The following is a 20,333-nucleotide window of genomic DNA, read 5'->3' on the forward strand; positions in this document are numbered from 1 at the left end:
CTCAGAAGATCAGTCTTTCTTAGCCTTTGGGGGAAACCTGATTTTGCCTCAGAAATCTCTATCCCAGGTGAAAGTCAAGTAAGTGCCTGTATTTTTCTTTATTTGTTTGTTTAACATTTCTCAGTGGATTCTGTAGATAAAGGTTGAGAAATTCCTGTAGGCTTTACCAAAATCCTTCCTTAGTTATCTTTACAATAAGCATGTCAAACTCACGATCGATGGGCCAAATACAGCCCACAACAAATATTTTTGCAGCCGAATGTAACTATATGTAAAAAATGTTTTAATAAAAATTTCATAACTTAATTTTTACAACATCCTGTTATACATAATTACTAATAACAAACTACAATGTTCGCTAATGACTGATTACTATAATCATGTTGCATTCATTTCCCTTACGTGCCTTACATGCAGGCGCACCATTTCTCTCCACTAATACTAGCAGCAAATATTTTAGCAGCCGATTGCCACATCATTAGTCTTGTACTGCTTTGTTTGGTGTGGGCAACAGGAAATATTTTGCTTTCAGAAAACAAGATTTATTTGCCTACATTTACTAGTCTTTGCAGTTATTCAGTGTCTGGTAAGATAATGTTAAAAAATATATTTTTATTAAAATGTTCCAATATTTTATGTTAACGATTACTCATTTGTTTCAGCCCTTTGTATTCAGCATGTCTCTATCAAAATAAACCTATGTTTCTATGAAAATTGAAGCTTTTGTTTTTTGCGGCCCACATGAACTTAAATGTTAGCCTTTGATTTTTGACATGCTTGCTCTATAATGCTAATTCTTACTTACCCTTCAAAACCTTATTTGTATCGCCCCTCTGAATGCTAACGCAAGGGGTTGTTCTTTTTCAGTGCTCCGTAGATATCATCATTTGTGGCCCACTGAGCTGCTTTCCTTGTCTGTATCCTTGACTGTCCTGCCAAATTCTGGGGGAAAGGACTGCTCCCTAGCCCCCACTCAGTGCCCATCACAGTGCCTGGCACTTCTCAGTCCCTCGATGCTGTAACTGGTCCTAAGAATGAACTGATACAAGCCAGTGGCATGCGTTACTTTACACAAGATGAGTTTCTGAGGCCCTCCCTTGATGAAAATCACACAAATGAGTGACACCTCAGCGAGCCTCAGGGGTTTCTGCAGTGTGTAACTGCTAAACCAGTGCAATGCTAGAGACAACATCAACATTCCCCCAGGCGGTAACTAGTGGCTTGGTGTTTATTAAATCTGGACTTCCCAAGCCAGGGTCAGCAGAGAGGGGTCATGGCTTCCAGATTGTTACATAATTGGGGTAAAAAACAACAACACCCAAACAGATGACTAGTTCGTGACCCGTGAAAGTGATATGAAATTTAAATGTTGGTTTCCTTAAATAAAGCCTCTTTGGAACACAGGCACCCCCATTCATAATGTATTGTCTGTGGCTGCCTTGAACACACTGACAGAGTTGAGTCCTGACAGAGACCAAATGGCACACAAAACCCAAAATATTTACTAGCTGGCGGTCTACTGAAGAAATGTGCCAACCGGGCTCTGAGCGAAAAGCCATACGTTCTATTTTTCTGTAAGTACATTCAGCTTGATCTTTTCTTCTATAAGCAACCAACATGGTGGTACATCCTGTCTTATATCATCATTATCACATCAACCACTACTATCATTATCACCATTGCTATGTATTATCATCTTTTCATCTTTTTCTGTAGTGCATGAAAGGGTTAACTCTGCAGGGTTTCTCAAACCCTATATATTCCTTCCAAAGGCTTGCTTTCGGTTTTGACCCTCAGTCAAATCCTCCAATATATCACCTGCTAGGACTGGGTTTGGATGCCTGAGCCCTTGGGCCACACAGTACCAGTGTGATAAGGCAGCAATTTGCTTTAAGGATGGTGAATGCTTTGTTTTGCTCTGGGGCTAAGATTTGAGTAGTTGAGGCCAGTCAAATGGATGCTTCATGTTTCTGTCACTGACTCCCAATAAAAATTCTGGGCACCAAGTCTCAGGTGAGTGTCCTTGACTGACAACACTTTGGTGCTGTCACACATTATTGCTGGGAAATCAAGTTTCTCTCTGAGCCTCCACGGAGAGAGCTCCTGACTGGTCTTTGGCCTTCACCCCCGTACTCTTTCCCTTTGCTGATCTTTAATCTGAATTCTCCTACTTAAATAAAAAGGTGAGTATAACCACCTTTCTGAGTCCTGTGAGTCCTTCTAACCCATCACAGAGTGTGATCTTGGGAACCCCCAACACAGTTCCGAAGTACATACTCAAATGTTATGTTCTTCTCTTCTGGAGTCAAAAATCACAAGAAAGAAAAATTTGGGCGAATGTCTCTTTAAATTCTTTTATCGCTTTTCAGAACTACAGCTGTCTTTATCAGTAGCAAGTGGTGAACACAAGAGTGATTAAGATATTCAGTGAATATGTGACGTCTTTAGCAATGTCCTTCTATCAGGACAGGATTTCTCAACCTGAGCACTGTCAACATTTGGGGCCAGATATTTCTTTGTGGTGGGGGGCTGTCCTGGACAATGTAGGATGTTTTGCAGCATCCCTGGCCTCCAACCACTAGATGTCAGTAGTGAACACCCATCCTCCCAGGAATGACAATGAAAAATGTCTCCAGAAATTCTTCAGTTCCTCTAGGGTGGGATGGATGGGGAGGTAGGGATCACTCCCAGTTAAAAATCATTGATCAAGGATAATGGATTAATTAAAGCATTTGTGGGGAGTAAGTTGTTTTAGTAAAATGGAATGCACTTCAGATTCACAAAGATATAGGTTTGGATACAGCTCTCTAGCTTTGGAAGTCAGCAACCTTGGGCAACTTGACTGGATTTCCTAATATATTTGCAACATAAAGATAATGACACTCACCCTGCTAAGTCGCAATCTATGTAAATATATGTAAAAATCCCAATGTGGAGTTTGGCATGTGTGTGATATTAAATGCAAAGATGTTTTTATTAGTTATTATATTCTAGGGCCTGATGCATAGAAGACGTGTGTGGGGAGGGAGGGGGGATGAGGCAGGCATTCCTTCCTCTCCTCCTACAGAGGAAACTGTGGAACAAGGTGAGGAAAAACATGGGCTTTGAGGTTAGAAAATAGACCTTTCTGTAATAAACAGGTGGGGTTTTTTTGTGTGTTTTCTTTTAACATACTAGTTGTGATTTAGGGAATGAGATAACCAGCCGTGAAGCCTTGGTTTCACCATTTCTATAATAATGTCAATGCTATAACATTCTTAGGAGGACTTGAAGAGATGCAAAGTGTTTAACACATTGCCAGGCATAGAATAAGTGCCTCAATTTGTCTTATGTTGCTGATATTTTGAGTTATTCAGTGTATTGATGATGCAGCCTAAAACTCCCTGTGAAATGTATCCAGAACCAGGTGATCAAACCTCATCTTTCCCCCACAGCCTAGATGTGGGGCTCCAACACGGACTGTTCTGCACCTCCCTGATTTGGGGGAGCGCTCCTGGATAGACTTTCATACAGTACAAGGGGCACTCATTTATTTAGGAAATGCAGTGTTTAGCATGGAAGCAAGTCCTGATCCTATTTGAAGATCCCAAAACCCCACAGGCTCCATCAAAGCTGAGCTGCATTGCCTCTGTGGGACAGGGAAGGATACAGATAAAACTTAAGGCCAAATGTGGGCAGGGATGGGATGGAATATGCTGAGACAGATGGGGGAGGAGAGGAGAGAAAAGTGAATTGCAACCAAAAGGAGGCAAAGCCAAAGAAATACACGAGATATATTCTTTGAAGGGGAACCATGCCAGGCTGATGTTCCTTTGCCTCCGGGACTTAAATCTGGACCCGTCTGTTCCAGTTCACTGAAGGGCACAGCGTTTAATCTGCAGGTGTGCAAATTATACAGACCAGCTCAGAGCCGAAGGTCATGGTTGACAAGGAATGGTTCCTTACCGCCATGGCTGTGTGTGTGGATAAGTCTGGTCCAGTGAGTGGATGTGGAAATGTTAAAGTCATGAGGGCGCCTGACTATTAGCAGCTGTGACTATGAGGGGCTCAGAGTGGAAGCAGGTATCTTCCAACCCCACACTCCACTCTTTCAGGATGCTCAGGTCACCCCAAGCAGGGCAGGCTTTGTCCCCAGTATTTTGGCAGCTCATCCTGAGCCCAGCCCTAGATCTGGGACTGGGACTGGGACCAATAAAAGAAAAGCAGCTTGGGCCAGGGGCTATAGTTACCACAGGTTCTGGATAATCTTACTTTTTTGCAGATGCTATTATATTCAAATTGCAAAGAACGAATCGGGAGAAAAAAGCCCATTTAAAAGTGTGGCTAAAGGTCATTCTCATAACCGTAATGCACTCAATCAAGTGAAGTTGGGAGAGGGGACGCAACTGGGAGGGAGACCTTCATCATCTACCTTTTTTCGACCCCAAAGCCCATAGAAAACCAACACTGTTATACAGGTAATCCCAGGTCAAACACAGCTGCCCTTTCAAGATAAGCAATCACAGAGTGCTACATCCATCTTCTTCATTTTTAAAATTTATATTGAGATCCCAATCCCCTTTCCCATCGCCTCGCCTGGTACCCATGTGTCCATGGCCAGGTTTGGACCAATGTGGGCATGATCAAGGTGATTTCAGTGATCACACACTATTATTTTACTTTACTGCCTGTAAAGTTATTTTGTACTCATTATATTATCGACTCCTACTTATAACCCAAGGATAACCTACTTTCAAGACCTGACCACCTTTCAAATATGACTTTGCAGCCAGATACGCCCTTCTTTAAGTAACTGTCATTGTTCTGCCCCTTGAAATCAGAAATTGTTATTTTCAGGAGGAGTATATATTCAGGACCCTCACTCCCCCCCCCCCAAAAAAAAAAAAAACACAAAACAAAACAACAACAAAACACTTGCTCATAGTAATAGTCTCACCAAGACAATTTTTCATTGTCATCTTCAAGGCTTTTGACTAATTTACTCTGTATCTTCCTACTATGGACCTGAATTGTGTGTTTCTTGTCATCAGGACCGAACTATATCTTACATTTGCATTGCACTGAAAGGTCTTTTCCTTCCCTTATTGATCGCGACTTGTGGAGTAATTGAACTGGATTCCAATTTTCCTTTGCAAGCGGGGTGCTCTCCATCCCTCGAAGTGAGTTATGCGTGTTCAAGTGGTGCATCTTATGAATCTTGTTAAGCTTTGCTGCCTTAGAGGCCCACTGATGGAATATTTAATCACAGAAATGAGTTGGCAGATATGATATACAGTGCGGTTAAGCTTTGCAGTGATCTTAGCGGCAATTGAGAAACAGATGAATTTGCCATTTGTCAGTACCATGTTGACGTCTTTGCATAACCTTCTGTTATTTATTTTGATTTTGTTGTACTTATTTATGAAGATTAAAGGTGCTTTCGATCAATAGTTGCGTGGGCTAGATATTATGATTATCTCTCAAAGACACCACTTCTTAAAAACCTTTTTTATTAGCAAGCAAAGGGGATCTCTCACACAGACAGGAAAACTGTAAGAATCCCCTTTGAGGCTTCTTCCTTGAGATTCTTAGAAACACTATTCTAATTATACTACGTAAGTTGAGGCATGCTACTGGGAACAGATATTTGTAGATATTGTACTTCTCTGTAGGGTCTTGGTTGTCTTTAAACTCTAAAATGGAATGGACATAGGTACAGGCTAACGTCTTGGAAACCCATCTGGACTTTTTATTTTATTTTTATTTTATTTTATTGACTTATCAATCTTTTGTCTTGAGAATAAGACTCCAGAAGTCTGAAGATGATGATACATATGGAAAACTAATAAATGCTGCTTAATATAACAGGAAAACACCACCTTGTCTTCAGAGAAGATTTATATGTGGTTGTGAGATTAAGCTGATTTATGTCTACCTGCTCTGGGGCCAAGTTGGGTGAGTTTTTCAGAGTCTGTCCAGGCCTGAGAGCTCAGAAGTACCACCCAAAATGAAAGACCTTCCTGCACAGCTTTCTGAATGCCTCCCCTGGACTGTGTAGGCGAGGGAGAGCGCATGTCATAATTTATCAAAGCAAATTAATACAAAGCTAGTAATTAAAGATCCTCATTAAGAGGTTCAACTGCTCTCCCCACCCCCACCCTGCTTTAGCAATAAAAATGCACTCAGGGCGTCAGGAGGTTATACAGGGAAATCAATACCCTGCCATTTTATAATTAAAAGAGAAAATAAATGTTAGGGAAAAGTCCACTAAATTAGGAAAATTACCTTTAGGAGAGATTGAAAATATCGATTTTAATTTACAAAATATGTGAACTTTTCATGCCCCATTCGGGGAGACAATTGGAGGCTGGGCTGTTAATTCTGCATAAGCTTCAGAAAATCGATAATTATACTATGGAATATTATGATATGTGTCATTAACGCAGCATCTTATACAGAGAAATGACTAATAAGTCTGGCTTTCTATCTCAGACAGACACAGGGCTGGCCTGCTAAACATCCCTAGCAAATCAATGACAGGGTTTTCGTTGCAGCTTTGAGGCATATTCAAAATTATAAGATAAACGCAGACTATTTTTATACTTGGGGAGATTTAAAATGCCCCCCGAAATTCTTAGTCATGGGTATTTCAATGGGCAACATTAGTAATTATACCTGGTTATGGAAATAAATATATTCCACACCGATATCTTTATATATACAGGAGTGAGCAAAAAAGTAGGTTTATTCTTGTATTATCATTTATTAATTATTGTCTTGTTTATTTGTATTATAACTAAACCTGCTTTTGCCCACCCCTGTATGCATTCCATAGATACAGGTGCCTGAAACTTTAGATTGAAGCTGAAAGGAGTCTCAGTGTTTTTTTTCCAAATATTTCCAAGGGATAGTTTTGGAGTGTTGAGTTCGCAGCAGCATTTCCCCACATTTCTGACTACCACAAGCTCTCTCTACCTACAGACACAAATATACAGGCAACAAAGGAAAAGCTTCTGATTAAGCAGAGGCCCAATATTGTCAACTCAACCACAAATGTTCAGATTTCCCAAGCGTCACTTACTTAGCTGGGCCCCCTGTTTTTAAGGTGTAACTTGTTTGGAACAAGTCGTAGAGATCAGGACGTGCTTGTTCAGACTCCTTACAGCTTCCCCTGACACACCTGGATGACATGTCTGACTATGGTGGCAGACAGTGGTGGACATAATCCAAAATCATTATCTTATTTCTCTTCTGGATTTGGACGTAGATCAGGAGTCTCTGCTATCATACGGCACAGTCAGTAAGAATGACTTCTAATATTCACAAAAAAGAAAGAAGCAGCATATCTGGTTGTAAAGAAGATAGCCCCTTGCTTTCAAATTCTAGCCAGTTTCTTACCAGCTAGCTGTGGCATCTTAGTCCCATGATGCTAACTCCTTGAACCTTAGTCCCCTCATTTGGAAAATTGCCAAAGGAATTTTAACATGTTAATTTAGGTACAGTGTGTACATCAGTACCTGCACATAGAAAGAACTAGGCCCATATTTACCCATATGATAACTTATTCTTTCTCTATATAGCCCAGTTATTTAACTTCTAAGGGTAGGCCCAGGGCTAATTTGAATCCCTATTCTAATGTTCTAAAAGTCACTCGGATTAATTTGCTCTTGAATGAATGCATTAGTCTAAATTGTTCATTCCGTCTTATTGTCCTCTTTAAAAACCACAAAAATGCATATAGGTTTGACAAAGATATTTGGTGTTTTCCTGCTTGCCAGGGAAAAAAATGACCAACTACTTTGCATGGAACCAGAAAAACGCACTCTCCTCTCTCTACTACAATGCGTGTATATACCCTACCTCTTCAGCAAATGACATCTTGCTCCTTGTTCTTGAGCCATAACTTTGGGATAAAGCATGCAGGTAGGTGAGTGTGCACGCACACACCACACACAGCGTCTGCCACCTCTTTACTCTGGCTACTCCATTTCACTGGGCAGGGTCTTCAGGTGCACAGAGGTGCTGTCTTAAGGTCTCTTTGTACCTTTGGGCCAATTTCATTTATTTGCCGTTTGGACAAGGATGTACTCCAGCATTATCTATGTCCCTGGACAGACTGCCTTACTTCTGGTCCCAAAATTAACTTCCGCCAAATGGACATGCTGAGAAGCGAAGGACTAGTCCTCTCATGAGATAAGAAGAGAATTTCTTGGTACATTCACAATTCAGCATCGTCAGCTCTCTGCTAATTTTCACTTATGGCAACAAGGTGGAATAGTAACTTATTTCTATTTACCCAGTGTTTGCATGGTGCCAGCTCTGCACCAAACACATTTCATACATTAATCCATGTAATTCTTATAAATACCTGTGTGTTTGTTACTATTGTTATCTCCCATTTAACAGAGGAAGACACTGAGGCACAGAGAGGTTAAGTAACTTGCCTAGAGTCACACAGCTTGCCAATAGAGGGCCCAGAATTTGAACCCAGGCTGTCTTGAGTGCAGTGTCCCTGTTGCTCACTCTGCTGGGTGTCCTGTTAAGATATGGGTTGCACCATATGGTTATGGGTATCTCTCTCCTCCCTCATAAGCATCAACACTGCTACTCCACAGTCATAGACTCCTTGGACTTAACCCAGGCTTGTGGCAAAATCCACATGTGGAAGAACAACTGCAGACACTGTCTATCTAAAATCCAGAACACATATTGGACCTTCCCAGATTTACCTTTTTTAAAAAGTTAAATTGGTTCTTATACCAAAGTAGCTAAGTTTCCCATGCTCCCTTGTCATCCACTAAGGTGGATGCTTAGTGTCATGATGGTGATCGTAGTGAGGCACCCCAGAAAAGGCAAAGCAGGGGGCATGACTTACCTTCAAGAACTCCCTAAGTAAGTGACAGACCAAGTGGTCATTGCTTTCTCCTTATTAAAAAGTAAGGGTCACATCTAAGAAAGACCTCTTTTCAATACCCATGCAGCACATCTCCTCAGGTCCCCAGGTGTTAAAAGCAGCCTTGTTAATGAGCAAAGACACAACAGGCAGAAGTGACAGGCCAAGCCGAGCAAAATCTCAGCCACTGTTGCTCTGGGCTACTCTCTCTCTGAATTTGATGGTCAGGTTTTCTCCTACAGTGTCTTTCCCAGCTGAGAGGGAGTTGCAGGGTAGGCAGGGAAGGGGGAAGAGAGATACACCCTTGAAGGCAAAGCAGAGAGCACTGGAATTGCTAAAGAAAATGGATCAATGGAGAAAGAAAGACAATTTAGTTCTTTCCAGTTTTCTCAGTAGTCCTTATCTTGGCAATGGCAACTCATTGCCACATTATTGGGATAACTAGTAATCTAATTCTCTGCTTTGCCAGGGGGGAAAAATGCAACCCCGAACGGCAATGTATGGCTAAAAGAACACATCCAGGTGCTGACCAAAAATGGGCGTGAACATTTACTTAATTTGCACCTGCACAAAGTTTCCCACTTTTTTTTTTAAGGCAAAATCAGTGGGAAATATCAGAAGGAGCAGTGGCTCCATGCCTGCTCCACAATGGAACTGACATGATCCTCCTTTATTTTTTCAAAGGGTTTTAAACACTTTTGATTTTGCCAAAAAAAAAAAGATAATAAATAAATACATAAAATCACTCAAAACTTAATAATTTACTTGGCTCCAATTTTTTTTAAACAAAACCCAATTCTTTAGTGGCAGGCAAAGCACAGATAGAACAGAACAAGAAGACATCATGCAAAAGAGAAACTGTTTACCTGCATAGAATTCGGGACTGTAGACGGCACCCACAACTGGATTCAATTTCCAGCCTTGAAAGGAATACACAAAACATTAACATCACCTTTGATTCAACAAAGAATATCGTGACAAATTAACCGCACATCTAAGGGGTTGGTGTCTTCTATAATTTTAAAATTCAGAGAATAGATAGTTTGGGCATATAAACATTCTTTGCAAACTACATAGTTCTAGGGAAATAAAGTGATTTCCTCCTTTGATTTTCTTCCTATACAAGTTAATAGAATGGAAACTACTGACCAGCCACAGGTGAACCTTTTGAAAGTGATGTGGTAATTAATTTTCCTTCATATCAATATTTTTTAGAGCCACTAAATAATTTCATTCTTTTACTCTTTTCTGGGTCACCACTAAATAATTCATTGCATGTCTCTGTGTGTTAAGTTCTCAAAAATTTGCAAGCTCACAGGAATAGAATTCTTTGCAGAAATATCTATCTATATATATAAAAGCCAAAGCTACGGGACGACCTGTCGACAGGTCACTATGATGTACACTGACCAGCAGTGGGCAGATGCTCAACACAGGAGCTGCCCCCTGGGGGTTAGTGCACTCCCACAGCAGGAGCACTGCTCAGCAAGCTTACCAAGTGGTGGCAGCAGGCACAGCAGGGCTGGGATGAGTGGAGCGGCAGGGGTTCCTCCCCAGTCACCTGCTGCTTCGCACACTATTACATCCCTTGGGGGATTTTGGACTGCCAGTGTTGGCCAAAACTGGCAGTCTGACATCCCCCAAGGGGTCCTGGATTGTGAGAGGGATGTAGGCCAGGCTGAGGGGCCTCTAGTATCCTGATAATTGTCATTCCTAACTATGATCTGGAGACTGTAGACTTCCAAAGTGCTATTTAAATCCTAAAGAAAATGACATTTATCCAGTAGAGATTAAGTATGGACTATATTTCAGTTGCTTGCAAGAGCCATACCAATTCCTAATCAATGCATGATATCTAATAACCTTTATATAAGATGACCAGAATGCTGTAATATTTCAAGTTTTGGAAGGAGCATTTTCTGTCAAATGAATCATGGCCTTTCAAAAACTTTTACTCAAGAAAAGAGCATAGAAGAATATTTGCAAATCAAGAAGCTACACATATAAGAGACCTGCTGGGCACTATTTGGGGAAGAATCTCAGAAGAATGAGCATGTATTAGGGTTTGGTGTTCGTTTCCTGCCCCTGGTGGCACATCTTTATGAAAACATCCATCACATGGAACTCCTGAAAGGCAGTGAAGGACACGTGCGCTGCCTTTTGTGGAAAACCTGTGTCCTTGGGCTGAGGGTGAAACACAGCAGGTCCGTGAGTGAATGTCCCTGAGCAAAGGCAGTGGTGAAAGTTGGGATGTGTGGGAAGGTGTTTCTGCCAAGGAGAACTCTCAGCTCTTTCCAAAAGGGAGAGGTGTGATACCCCAATGTCTGACCTAAGTGAAGTGCCTATAAGAACAGCTGAGAGGTGACCAAAATCTACTGACCCACTAAGAGGCTCCGGCATCTCAATAGATATGCCCCCAGTGGACTTAAGGACTTTCTAGAATACTCTGAGAAACTATTTGGTTTCTATGAACTTTCAGTTCCAACTTTAATAAGCTAGCCGGTTTACAGTTCCCACGATGTCCTTAGAATAGAGTTTTTCTAAAGGTTGTTTTTGAATTACTTGGGACACATCTTAATGGGAAATCCTTAGCTATATTTCAGTCCTACAGAAAGAGACATAAAATTCTGATACCTATTGTCCCAGTGGTTTCTTAAACTTCATAGAGACAACTCCCTCTCTCATATTAACCACATCTTGTCTTTTAGGAGTTTCTATAGTGATATAAAAATAAATATTGCACCAAACATTTCAGAAAATGTGTTCTATGAATGCAGAAAATGACTTCGATTTGGGCAGCTGAAATCCCGCTGCTTCTCAAAGAATACCCTATTCAAGAAAACCTGGGAACTGATGTTCATGTCAAGTTATTTGAAATTAGATAGAGAGAGAGAGGGAGAGAGAGAGAGAGAGCACTGATTGCAAATAAAAAACTACAGGGTTATCTAAACATATTTAACATTTTCTTTCCAGTCCATAGAAATATAGAGTTTGTGAAAGAAATCTATATGGAGCTATATTAAATGAATTATTTATTTATTGTCTCTTCTTCCCTCTGCCCCACCTTTTACTGGTAGTGGGGACAGGGTCTTTCTTTAAGTAAGGTTTATCTTGTAGGCATCCTTATTGGCTGTCTTGAATACTTCAGTTGCACACACCATTCACTGGGTGTGGAGCCATCAATTCCCTTCGGTGTAACTGTCAAAGAGAAGTTATACCAATGGTCTTTCTTTTCCTCAAAGAAAGAAATTTTTCAGAGGTATCTAAGATGACCTTAAAAATCATGTTTCGATCATCTGCTTTTCTCTTCCTCATTTCCTTGGGCCAAGTAACCTTTCCCTCTATTTGTCTGTCTGTCTATCTATCTATCATCTATCCATCTGTTATCTATCTAATCTCTCTCTTTTTCCTCTCTCTCTCTCTAGACTGATTTCCTCACTCTTGACAACTCTGACCTGATTTAGGTCTCCAGTGTCTTCCCAGGGGAGGCTACTTAATGCTACTCCCTTCCCTGCCTTTGAGCTACTCCCTGAATCAATTCCCACTTTTACTTCCTGTATGGCTGTTAACACTACCTGGGTTCATCTTTTTTCTTTGTCTGCTTGTTAATTGTCTTTATAACCATTTCCTTTATTAGAATTACTGGTAAAGTGAGCAGGTCTGACATCCAATATGAATTCCCAGCATCTAATACTGCATCTGGTGAATAGTCGGTACTCCATATATACTTAGTTTTGCTCTAAAGGAACTGAAAGAATATAAAGCTTTTTAAATAGACTCATTCCCTTTTGGTTAGGATTCTATCTTCTTTCAACCTCCAACGACCTGCTTCCTGATATACATCTAATAAAGAAGGACCCCGTTATGGGTGACAGTCTTCAAGGGAAAGGTAATAAGAATCCAGCCCTTGAAAATCACCTCTATTCAGACTTACAGAGCTCAGGCAGGCTTATGTAAATGTATGCAAATTACATGCAAATGGCCTCCTAGTCCCTGTGACTCCATCTAGTACCTGGAAGAGACCCTTGGGATAACCCTGCTGGAGACAGGAGCCTGCACTGTCAGGAAGACGGACAAAATGATCCCAGTTTTAATTTCTCAGGCAGTTTGTGTACATCCCCAGGCCTTATATATTCACAGATTTTGATCAAGGACATTAAACCGAACAATGAGGCTTACCACAGAAAGAGAACAGCTGATTAAGCCCACAGCTCCCAGCCTCCCAGGGCCCCCCATAAAACAAGGCAGTGGAGCAGAGACCAGACACATGGGGGTCTCTCTCCATATCAGATGCAGGAGCTGTTTAGAGAGACCCCCCCTCTGTGGCTGGGCCTGGAGGGGCCACCTCTAAATCAGTGCTCCCATCCTCAATTCAGCTTCTCAAAGTTCGTCTGCCAGCTTCCCATAAAGATGCTGGCCAATATGCCTGCTGTTAACTAAGGCTCTGTTAGGTGTTAAAAGGCCAGCCTAAATGTGTACACACACACACACACACACACACACACACACACACACACATAAACAAAACCCAAAAATCAAAGCCTGAACAGGCCTTCTCTAGGGCTTCACTGGTGTGCGGCCACATGCTAATTTGGCTACCTCCGGGAAGGCCTGTGTGGCTGCCTTGCAAACGTGATCATGAGATTTAAAGTAACCACAAAGGAAGGTCTGAAATTAAAGCTTTTTAATTAAAAAGCAGTCTGTGGTGGGTAGACAAGTCCTAGGCTGGTACCTTCCCTGACAATGATCAATTTTGATCTTAACTGAGCCTAGGGTCTTTTTGCAACTAGATAACCTATTTTTTGGAATATCAGGAGAGCTTGTAACTTCCCTTTTTCTGGATCCTTTAGGGCACAACCATAGGGCAGAAACCACAACTCCCTCATTGTTATTGTTGTCATGTTAATGGTTGACTGTTAACTACCTTATGCCCTCCTATGTAAAAGAAGCATGTGTCTACCATTTTACTTTTTGATCCAACCCCAGAGGTTTCCCCACTTTGCTTTCTCCCACCTCCCTAATCTATCACCAATAGATTTCATGTAACCCAGTCTTATATTCTCATGCTTTGAGGGTAATTTATAAAATATGTGAAAAACCACCATTCTCCAGAGCATTATCTCAATATTTTGAAATTCTTTTTCCTGACAATTGTCAACAGTTTGGCTCAAATTAACTCACAAAAATTCTTCACAGGTTTCAATGTTCCTTAACACTGGATTACATATCAAAGAAACACAGTCAAGAAAATATCCTTAAATGCACCACAGGAGTTTTCCAAACTGCACATCAATGTTTTCCAAAAACATGTACTGAGGATACTAGGGTCTGGTCATTGAAATGGGCCACGAGGCAGTGCCCCAAATGAAAAGTTAGTGGTACATTGTGTTTGGTTCGCTTAGTATCTCTCCCTCCCTTCCTTCCTTCCTTCCTTCCTTCCTTCCTTCCTTCCTTCCTTCCTTCCTTCCTTCTTCTTTCTCTTCCTTCCTTCCTTCCTTCCTTCCTTCCTTCCTTCCTTCCTTCCTTCCTTCCTTCTTCTTTCTCTTCCTTCCTTCCTTCCTTCCTTCCTTCCTTCCTTCTTCTTTCTTTCCCTCCTCCTCCTCTTCCTCCTCCTCCTTCCTCTCCTCCCCCCCCTCTCTCTCTCCCTCCTCCCCTTCCTCCCCTCCTCTTTCCCTCCCTCCCTCTCTTCCTCTTTCTCCCCCTCCTTCTCTTCCTTCATTTCTTCCTTTCTTCCTTCCTCCCTCCCTCCCTCCCTCCCTTCCTTCCTTCCTTCCTTCCTTCCTTCCTTCCTTCCTTCCTTCCTTCCTTCCTTCCTTCCTTTTTTCTGCCACATATATTTATTCTCAACATTTAGATTTCATCTACAATACAGGATTTCTGGTTCTCTTGAAACCTTATTAGAAATGGCAACTTTTAGATGGCTGGAGGTGAACAGAGACCCCATTAAGCTCCCAGTTTGTCAGTCTCCACTACTCCCTAGTGTGTGCCTGGCTTAGAGGACTCATGTTGGCAGTCTTTCATTGTTACCATATGTTGTTTTTCCTTCTAATAAAGAAATGTCTTGCTTTTACCAGTTTGTAGGTGAAAGACAATCTAAAAATACTGTGAGTTCCTCATCCCTTGTCTGTTTGCTCACTTATTTTACCTGCCTAGCCTCTACCAGCATCTGAATATTTGATCCTATGTTTGTCAGAAAATGCAATTTACTATCTATAGCAAAAAACAAACAAGATGGCTACATATTGTTGAGATTATTATGTCAGTGAATTGTACTTTATCTCCCTTAATAGTCACAGATATCCTAAGTAGTAGATCCTATTATGTCTGCAATTGCCACTTGAGAATACTAGTGTGTGGAGAGTTTAAGCAACCTGCCTGTTGGTCAGTAGCTAGAGAAAGGTAAAGCTGACACCAAACTCCACCTCTCCCTATAGTATCTTTGTCCAGTTTTTATCCTTCCTAAGATCTCTAAGAAATAAAAGAGCTCCATCCAACCCCCATGCTTCTCCAATATCTAGTAAATCCCTGAGATTCAGTTCTCAATTTGTGTTGCAGAGCAAGCATTTGACTTCCAAAGGGTAGAGTAAACCCCAACTCTTCCCTGAGTATTGGAATCCTCAGGAAAAATCGGCACTATGGAAGTAGCCCAATTTTCTGTTTGTGGAGCTTTCTGATGGGTAGGGTTTACAAATCCTTATATATCATTCCATAGTCTTTTCTTATACCCAAGTTAACTGTTCTGGGAAATAGAATCCATGTCCTCCATGAGAGCATTAACTCTAGTCTTCCATAGCGCAGTCTCCTAGCCATCTGTCTCATTGCACTTAGGATCCAATCTTATTAATCATTAGAAACTTTGCAGCTACTCAAACTTTTGTTGGTTACACAACTGAAGGAATGTATGGCTGTGATGTTGGCATTAATAGCTATGTTTCATTATTTGAAGATGACCTTAAAATGTGATGACTCCAGGAATGTATAATTTTGCTGAACATAAGTTTGATGGTTTGTGAGAATGAATAAGGTAACTAATGAATCTCACAGATCACTTAATTTTCTCCTTTCACTGTAACTTCATTGGTCCTGACTTTTCTCCTTTCCCCCTGCTTTATTGAGGTATAAGTGACAACTAACATCAGTACATAATTAAGGTGTACAACTTGTTGATTTGATATTCTCATACTTTGTAAAATATCTGTCACACTCAAGCTAATTAGCATATACGTCATTCCACATAGTAACCACTTTCTTTGTGTGTGTGTGTGTGTGTGTGTGTGTGTGTGTTGATAATATCTCTCCTACCACTCTTGTTAAGGATCGAAGGGAGTCTGTATATTTTCAGTTGAGTTGTATTGCAATTTATCAGAAATGTCTTTGTAGTGATGATACTCATGAACTAACAATTGAAAAACCTTTGAGAACCACTTTCTTTGAATATCAAAGGTCTCCAAGGGCTCCAACTGTCTTTATGTAATTAGAATTTGTATTGAATTTTCTAAGTCAGTTCTTCTGTGACTGTCCATGGACCCTTTAGGTACACACTCAGTCCACATGTCAGGATAAGCCTCTGAGTAGCCCCTTTCAGGTACATGGAGGAGAGGCCCACGCGACTCATTGCTGGCAATTAAGAAGGTATGGCTACCAGGATTGGGATGTGGGCTGCTTATGCCAACATCTGGCAGGAAGTTGGGGTCCACACCGAATACCTTGCATTACTGTCACCAGTTGCTATCTGACTGCTGTTTATTAGATGATGGGGAAAGTAACGCATTCACATACACACAGGCATGGCCAGAGATCTTGTTACTTCACAAGAAAAGCAAATGACTTCACTAATTACTTGCTCTTGTCTAGCCTCAGTTTTTGCATCTTTAAAATTGGGATAACCATTTCCTCTCTATAGGATTTCCTGTGGGCCCAGGGTATTTAATATGCTTCGCCTACCGCCGCACAGTTAGTATTACAGAAATGTTGGCTGTTAATGAACGTGCTTTGAATTGTGTGCAAAATCCCACAGGTCCAGTTTTCAGCCCCTGGGTATGACATTGATCAATAACTCTTTCTTTAAAATAAATATGCATGCATATGGCTTAAGGAATAATATTTAGCTTCCTGACTTCATTTCCTCTCATAAACAGTACACAAGAGCATCTATGCATATGCATGAGAACATGCATGCGCACGCACACACACAAACATGCTCACTACTTCATAATTTTTTAAGGTTCCCAACAGTCATGGTGATGGTGTCATGTATGAACTCTGGCAAGTGGCAGCACTCTCATTCTGACCCAAGTAGAAAGGCCTCAGGACCCATGAGTTGGAGGTGGCTTCGTTGCAGCACTGGGCATCCAAGGTCTGTTGTGAAATTTCTATTCCATTTAAGGACAGGTCTTGGCTGCTGGAGCTGGGAAAATGGGTCAGCAGAATAAATAATTCTCCTGATCTTTCAGCTGAGAGCCCTTTTATATTGAGAGTATATATCTGTTTAATGATGCCCCTTTGAAAAATATGAACAAACTTATTTAGCCAAATTGGCAGCTGCTGGCAGAAGGAAGAAGAAGAACAAAATTACCAAATGCTAAAGATCATAACAAAAATAAAATTAATCCAATCAGTATGGAAAGTTGGAATAAACACATAGACCCATGTATGGAATATTATGTAACTACTAAAAAGGATGAATCTGGTCTGTATGTATTAACACTGAAAGAACTCCATGTGGATTTATGAACCCTAATTAAAAATGATATGTACACCATGATACCATTTACATAAAAAGCATGTACACAATACTGTGGATACGGTAAATAGATACTTACTCCAGATACATGCACAAATGCAAAATAAAAGTACAGACATAATGGAGGTGTCCTCTAGGAGGGAGAAAGGAAACCCTGTTGGCAGTGGTGTTATTCAAAGTATATTTTAGCCTTTTCTTTAATGTTTTATTCTTTTTTTTTCAAATGACTCTACATTTCCATGTTTTATGTGTAATTAAAATGTTAAAAATGGAAAATTCAATACTTTCCCTTTATGACAGTAATAAAATTATTCTTAAAAACCTATAAAACAAAGAAAAAATATCTTCCAGGCTCACAATTCAATTCAGCCATTACCACTTTGGTGTAATTCCCATCATAATTTAGTTCAAATCATGCTATACATATAATTTTTTATTTGAAAAAATGTTCATTCATTATGGGGCTCTCTCAGTTTTAACTCTACTCCATTTAATGGTATAATATTCCACTAAGCATATATGCTTTAATACTGCATTACTTTCTTTATAATATTTGATACAATTAAGTATGTGATCAGCATATCAGCAGCCTTTCTCGCTATATATCTTAAAAGAGATGCACCCTGATGAGGATTAACAAATCAAAATATTGGAATGTTTTTAGTGACTTTCCATATATATGTGAGTCCTTAGTGTGGGGAATGTGTGACACTTGGCCATTAGGGAGAGCCAGAATGCACTGTCCCGAGGGGTCAATGAAACATCCTGGCCTGACCCAAAATGATCACAGAGTAAGAAACAAGCACTCACACATTCTTCTCTCACTTCAGAACTCGTCATGAGGGACTCTCCAACCCCCTTCTAAAGCCTAATAACTCCAAAGGAGATTCAAAGAAGGAACCAGATTCTGCAATCACACATCCAAGAATGCTAGTGATCAATGAGGTGATGGTTAATAAACAAACAAACAAAAAGCCTCTACCTCCCTCAACTTCCTATATAATAAAAGGCTAATATGCAAATAAACCAAATAGCGGAACAACCAGTCACTATGATGCACACTGACCACCAGGGGACAGACACTCAATGCAGGAACTGCCCCTGGTGGTCAGTGTGCTCCCACAGAGAGTGTGCCACTCAGCCAGATGCCAGGCTCATGGCTGGCGAGCACAGCTGCCGTAGCAGGATCCACTCTCGCCTCTGCAGCAGCGCTAAGGACCCCACAGGGAGCGGGCCTAAGCTGGCAGTTGGACCTCCCCCGAAGGGTCCTGGACTGTGAGAGGGTGCAGGCAGGGCTGAGGGACACCCCCCTCATGCACGAATGGGCTTCTAGTATTACTACAACAACAAATTAAATGACCCAACCAATTCCCAAATAGTGACTATATCTCACCCCTAAATGGGAACTATCCTAGAGTGGCTGAAAGAAGAGCATGCAGGTTAACCTGCAACTAACCCCGGCCCATTGTGGAAATTATCTAATTGACTCGGGAGGTTCACTGTAGCAGGTCAGCAGTAAGGACATCCTCGCAGGCGAAGGCTAACGGGGTTTGTTGAAACAGACTCTGTAATGAATTACTTGACAGGTTCAGAGGTACAGGTGACTTCCGGTAAAAGGCCAGGGTGTACTCACCATTTGTATAAGGGTTGACAGTCTTTTTGTTTGTCATTACACGTGCTGTGGCATTATTTACCTATGCACACAGAAAACACAAGTGAGCACATATCCCGGGGCCAACCCACAGTTCCATTAGTTGCATGCATTATGACTGTGATTACTTACTTAAAAAATAAAAATAAAACAAAACAAACTAAAATGCATTTTAATTTATAAAAGGCAGTAGGTGCATAACAAAAAAAATCATACATTTTTATAATTACATTTACTTCATAACCATTTTAACTTACAAATCGTTTCAATAAAGCAATGTCATATCATTTAAGTTTAATAAGGAGACAGTAAAAGCAAATTAAAAGGAACTGCATAATTGAAGACTTAAAAGCATGCGTGTACTCCATGGTAACACAGAAACAATAGCTTTTAAACGGAAAATAAAATTCATATGAAGGAACATGCAGTGGAGTAGGAGGAGGGAGAGACAAGGTACAAGGGAACATAAATGTCAAAAAAAGGGACAAACAAGTTTTCGCCGTGTGCAACACTTTGGGAGGGGAGAACCATCGGGGGAAAGCAACATCTAGCATTCAACACTCGGAACAAGAGCCTTTGACATCGCAAGAATTAACGAAATCATTCAAGCTTTAAAGTCACAGCTAACGAAAGGATAAAAGAGAGGGTGCATTGTTTAACACAATATGGAGTTAACGATCTGAGTAAGATGTGCACCGGTCATGTCTCAATCCAGTCAGTGCCTTCCAGGCTAGCTTAGAACGTACACTCAATTACAGGCGTACCAATATCCAAAAAAATAGAGCATCAAGAAAACTTAATATGACAAGTCAAAAAAAGTCACGTGGTAGATATATATGTATAGAGAGATATCAGCACTAAGTACGTGTAACGGCAGATGGACTTCACCACTTACCATTCACCACCATCGCCAGCATGGGTTTGTATACAGTTACCATGGTTACTGAGAGTTTGGTGAGGGGCCTAAGCGTTATCGTCGAGGGGGGGAAAATAAAAGGCAAAATATGCAACATCTTACTCCAAAGACTAAAGCATTCGTAACTGGTATTTTTTTTTCTCTTTTTTTG

At 40.8% G+C, this 20,333-nt stretch overlaps 1 protein-coding gene across 49 annotated transcripts in view; it reads right to left on the reverse strand.

Moving 5' to 3' along the window:
* The window catches only part of RBFOX1 (RNA binding fox-1 homolog 1), a 1,418,051-nt gene that overhangs the window by 95,881 nt on the left and 1,301,837 nt on the right, over nt 1-20,333 (reverse strand). For all 49 annotated transcript variants that reach the window (XR_014794880.1, XM_084882378.1, XM_084882381.1 and 46 more), the window contains 2 exons: nt 19,249-19,309; nt 9,739-9,792 (listed from right to left, as the gene is read on the reverse strand). Coding sequence is in view for 48 of the 49 variants with exons in the window: in XM_084882378.1 (XP_084738504.1) it covers nt 9,739-9,792; nt 19,249-19,309 (115 nt within the window). In the remaining variant the exon portion in view is untranslated. The remainder of the gene's footprint in view (nt 1-9,738; nt 9,793-19,248; nt 19,310-20,333) is intronic.

This window comes from Pipistrellus hanaki (genome assembly GCF_964339955.1).
Source record: "Pipistrellus hanaki genome assembly, chromosome: 4".
Classification (NCBI taxonomy): domain Eukaryota; kingdom Metazoa; phylum Chordata; class Mammalia; order Chiroptera; family Vespertilionidae; genus Pipistrellus; species Pipistrellus hanaki.